The sequence below is a fragment of the Rhinopithecus bieti genome, unplaced genomic scaffold, assembly GCF_001698545.2.
Source record: "Rhinopithecus bieti isolate Rb0 unplaced genomic scaffold, ASM169854v2 scaffold_15769, whole genome shotgun sequence".
NCBI classification, from domain to species: domain Eukaryota; kingdom Metazoa; phylum Chordata; class Mammalia; order Primates; family Cercopithecidae; genus Rhinopithecus; species Rhinopithecus bieti.
This window is the reverse complement of record NW_016809129.1, coordinates 2607611-2613011: the sequence shown is the minus strand read 5'-3', so window position 1 is coordinate 2613011 and position 5401 is coordinate 2607611. Positions and strand designations below refer to the sequence as shown.

Sequence of the window (5401 nt, the reverse complement as noted above, 5' to 3'; positions counted from 1 at the left end):
TCTCGATCTCCTGACCTCGTGATCCGCCTGTCTCGGCCTCCCAAAGTGCTGGGATTACAGGCTTGAGCCACCGCGCCCGGCGAAATAAAGATTTTTGATCATATAATGATTACGTACCTCCAATTACAGAAAAAATTTAAAAATTGCTAACAAGACATCTTCTCTTATAACCTAGGCCAAGTTAAGCCGATTATGTGAACAAGATAAAGTGGTGCATGCTCTGGAAGAGAAACTTCAGCAACTCCACAAGGAGAAAGTAGGACAGTTATGTTTATTGTCTACAACTGATATTACTTAATATGATTATTATCAGGACACTGATAAGTAAAAAGAATTAATACGATGATACAGAACATTAAGTGTAATTCTTTTTATTATAATAGTACACGCTTGAGCAAGCTTTGCTGTCAGCCAGCCAAGAGATAGAAATGCATGCAGATAACCCAGCAGCCATTCAGACAGTGGTGTTGCAAAGGGATGATTTACAAAATGGACTGCTTAGTACGTGTCGAGAACTTTCTCGAGCCACTGCCGTAAGTAGATTTTGTCTTCCCCTAATAGAAGTAACTTAAATATGTAGTTCTATTTTCTTCTCTCTTCTTTTTTTTTTTTAATACTGGGCTCTCTTTAGGATTCTTCTTTATTATTATAGCAAAAAATAGTAATCTGTTATTAGTGTGCTTCTCTTTAGGAACATAAAAATAAAAGATTATTTAATTAGTGGGCATTCTGTTATTTATTTACTTACTTATGAGACAAGTTCTCACTCTGTCACCCAGGCTGGAGTACAGTAGTTTGACTATAACTCACTTGTAGCCTGAATCTCTTGGACTCAAGTGAGAGCCTTGGCCTCCCAAGTAGCTGGGACTACAGGCTGGCACTACTACACCTGGTTTTTTTTTTTTTTTTTTTTTTTTTTTTTTTTTTTTTTTTGCATAGAGATGGGGCCTTACTGTGTTGTCCAGGCTGGTCTTAAACTCCTGGTCTCAAGTGATTCTCCTGGCTTGGCCTCCCAAAGTGCTGCAATTACAGGTGTAAGCCACCACACACATTTTGTCTTTGTGAAATGAGTGTTTTACAGGGGAGATAAGTACTCCTGTTTTTATGTATGATGTAAATGAAAAATTCTGAAATATGTGAAAATTTATTGCATTTAAGAAAATAAATAGGCTGGACACAGTGGCTCATGCCTGTAATCCTAGCACTTTGGGAGGCCAAGGTGAGTGGATCACCTGAAGTCAGGAGTTCAAGACCAGCCTGATCAACATGGTGAAACCCCCTCTCTACTAAATATACAAAATTAGCCAGGTATGGTGGCACGCACCTGTAATCTCAGCTACTCAGGGGGCTGAGGCAGGAAAATCACCTGAGCCTGGGAGGCAGAGGTTGCAGTGAGCCAAGATCACGCCATTACACTTCAGCCTGGGCAACAAGACTGAAACTCTGTCTCAATCAGTCAATCAATAGAAATATAAATAGCAAGGCTGGGTGTGGCGGCTCACGCCTGTAATCCCAGGACTTTGGGAGGCTGAGGCAGGTGGATCATTTAAGGTCAGGAGTTTGAGACTAGCCTGGCCAACATGGTGAAACCTCATCTCTACCAAAATACAAAAATTAGCTGGGTGTGGTGGCAGGTGCCTGTAATCCCAGCTACTTGGGAGGCTGAGGCAGGAGAATTGTTTGAACCCAGGAGGCAGAGGTTGCAGTGAGCCAAGATCATGCCACTGCACTCCCCTGGGCAACAGAGTGAGACCCTGTTTTTAAAAAAAAAAAAAAAAGAAAGAAAGAAAGAAATATACATAACAGAACCTTGTAACTCATAGTCATATGACTATGACTGTGAGTCTCTTGGAATGACGAAATCTAAAAGTCTTAACTTGCAGCTTATAAATTGAGTGTTTTATGAGTTTAAACAGCTGGCTTTAGATCCTATGATGTGGTCATCTCTGTAAACATAGTAAGAGCACCAGTCCAAGCAGCTCTTTGAAAGAGAAATCTTAGCAAAAACTGCCATGTTATATAAAACTGCTCCCAAACCCTTGTCTGTACTTACACTTCAATGGGCTAGGAAACAGCTATCTTTTAAGAAGGGCCACAGACAGTATAGCTTAATTTAGAGGAGGCTTTCCAGGCTGGCAAGATGCCAGAATCTCAACTTGGCTTCTATTCTGAACCCTGAATTCCAAATGTGAGCTATTTTTAAAGGAATATACCATGATTTTGAAATCATTGAAAACTTAATTTGAGAAATTCTTAAATACCTTATATTTCTATTTCCATTTTTAAAATATCGTTATTGCTGTTGTCTCATTTGAGTCTCAATTATATTGTCATGTTTATAGGCTTTTTTAAAATTTAATATCCTTTCCATTGTGAGTTTCTTGAAATAAGAAACTGTGTCTCATTCACATTTGATGAATGATTGAGCTGAATGACTTACCCAAGGTTACAAAGCTAACAAATAATATACCTAAAACTCAAATTCAGATCCCTTACCACAGTTCTGAAGAATTAGATCTATATGGATTTCTGTAATATAGTCATAAAGAAAATATAAGCACCTGAAATACTGTCTACAAGGAAGTAGTCACTGAGCTAATCAAGGATAGGTAGGATTTGGATACAACGAGAAGAGAAATGAAGAGTGGTTTTTTCAAATAATACAGAACACCTTAAGCCACAGCAAAGATGAGAATGTAGGAGACACATTTGGAAAAGGAGGAAATGGAACTAACTGCCTGAATGGGATAGAGAATTCCTGTGAGAGGATAGAAAATGTGAGATTAGAAAGGGAAAATGGGGTTAAGCTGTCAATGCCAAGCTAATGAGAAGCTCAGGGTCTCTAGGACAACTTGAGTCAAATCAAAATGGTAGGCTCTACAGACATTTAGTTGGAAACTATTTAATGATTTGGTGTCTGCTCTTGAAATTCTAATTTTAGGAAATCCCTTATCAACTGGGATTAATAAATTAAATCTCATCAGTAGGCTCAGAATTTGCTCCATCTCAAGGTTAACTTTAGCTCAGATGGGAATATGTTAAAAATGTCTTAACAGAAATGAATGTTGCCAGGAGCGCTGGCTCACACCTGTAATCAGTACTTTGGGAGGCTGAGGCAGGAGAATTGCTTGGGCCCAGGAGTTTGAGACCAAACTGGGCAACTTAGGGAGACCCTATCTCCACAAGAAACAAAAAGTAGCTGAGCATGGTGTTGTATACCTGTGACCCTAGCTACTTAGGAGACTGAGGTGGGAGGATCTCTTGAGCCCAGGAGGTCAAGGCTGTGTGATTATGCCACTGCACTCCAGCCTGGGTGATAGAGTGATTCACTGTCTCTAAAACAAAATAGTTAATAATAGAAGGCCAGGCATGGTGGCTCACACCTGTAATCCCAGCACTTTGGGAGGCCAAGACAGGCGGATCACAAGGTCAGGAGTTCGAGACCAGCCTGGCTGACATGGTGAAACCTCGCCTCTAATAAAAATACAAAAATTAGCCAGGCATGGTGGCAGATGCCTGTAATCCCAGCTACTCAGGTGGCTGAGGCAGGAGAATCACTTGAACCCAGGAGGTGGAAGTTGCAGTGAGCTGAGATTGTGCCATTGCACTCCAGCCTGGATGACAGCAAGACTCTGTCTCAAAAAAAAAATGAATAAATAGAAAATAGGCCAGGCAGACGTGGTGGCTGAAGCCTGTAATCCTAGCACTTTGGGACGCCAAGATGGGCGGATCACCTGAGGCCAGGAGTTCAAGACCAGCCTGACCAACATGGAGAAACCCCGTCTCTATTAAAAATACAAGATTAGCCAGGCATGGTGGCGCATGCCTGTAATCCCAGCTACTCAGGAGGCTGAGGCAGGAGAATCACTTGAATCTGGGAGGCTGAGGTTGCGGTGAGCCGAGATTGCGCCATTGCACTCTGGCCTAGGCAACAAGAGCGAAACTCCATCTGAAAAAAAATAAATAAATAAAATAAAAATAAATTCATCTTCTGAGTATCCCCTTTTCTGGTTTTTATCTTATGTAATCACTTCCCTGGTTTCTTTTTCCTTGCCTTCAGCAATAATCAGTGGTTATGACAAACCCTCAGAATATATTCTTCTAAGACAAGTCTTACTGCATAGAATACAAACTGTGTTATTTGTGCCTTTATGTAAACTTATTTATATTTGTAGCTTAAGGCTTCAAATGTTAGCATGTGCGTAACATCATACTGGGCATATGGTTGGCACTCAGTGAATGTTGATTAGATTTAAATTTGAATTACATTTTTGCTGGCAGAATCTCAAAGGATTTCACTGAATCTGTCACAGTCAATTCATAGCACTAGTTCAAATCTAAGCCCCAAGCATAAGGCATGTAACATTAGCACCTCTATAGATCAAAGCTGTGATTCTGAGAACTCTTCTCCTCACCTGGTAGGCCACAAAAGTACACAAAACTAGGATTAGCACAAGGGAAACATGTAAAGCAGTGTTCCCTATACTTTTTATTTATTTTTATTTTATTTTAGGTTTGGGGGTACATGTGCAGGTTTGTTAACTGGGTCTGTTGTGTGATGCTGAGGTTTGGAGTATGAATGAGCCCATCACCCAGGTACCTAGCATAGTACCCAATTTCAACCTTTATCCCCATTCTTTCCCCACCCTCAGTAGTCCCCACTTTCACTGTTAAACCATCTTTATGTCCATGAGTACTAGCGTTTAGCTTCCACCTGTGAGAACATATGGTATTTGGTTTTCTTTTCCTGCATTAATTTACCTAGGATAATGGCCTCTGGTTGTATCCATGATGCTGCAGAGGACATAATTTCATTCTTTGTTATCGTTGTGTAGTACCGTGGTGTATATGTACCACATTTTCTTTAACCAGTCCACCATTGATGGGCATCTAGGTTGGTTCCATGTATTTGCTATTGTAAATAGTTCTGTGGTGAACATGCAAGTGCATGGGTATGTTTGGTAGAAAGATTTGCTTTTTTTTGGATATACTTTTGGATATATACCCAGTAATGCAGTAATGCAATTGCTGGGTCAAATGGTAGTTCTGATTTAAGTTCTTTGAGAAATCTCCAAACCGCTGTCCATAGTGGCCAAACTAATTCATATGTCCTCTCACTGTGTTATAAACATTTCCTTTTCTCTGCAGTCTTGCCAGCATCTGTTTTTTGTTTTTTGGTTTCTTTTTTTACTTTTTTTTTTTTTTTTTTTTTTTTTTTTTTTAATTTAAAAAACTTTTTTTTTTTTTTTTTTATTATACTTTAAGTTCTAGGGTACATGTGCATAACGTGCAGGTTTGTTACATATGTATATTTGTGCCATGTTGGTGTGCTGCACCCATCAACTCGTCAGCACCCATCAATTCATCATTTATATCATGTATAACTCCCCAATGCAATCCC

General features: G+C 39.8%; 1 protein-coding gene across 1 annotated transcript in view; it reads left to right on the top strand.

Annotated features, from left to right (window-relative positions):
• The window catches only part of PLEKHA5 (pleckstrin homology domain containing A5), a 230555-nt gene that overhangs the window by 202719 nt on the left and 22435 nt on the right, over window positions 1-5401 (top strand). The window contains exons 18-19 of the mRNA XM_017888617.1: window positions 176-256; window positions 384-533. Of these exons, the coding sequence (XP_017744106.1) occupies window positions 176-256; window positions 384-533 (231 nt within the window). The remainder of the gene's footprint in view (window positions 1-175; window positions 257-383; window positions 534-5401) is intronic.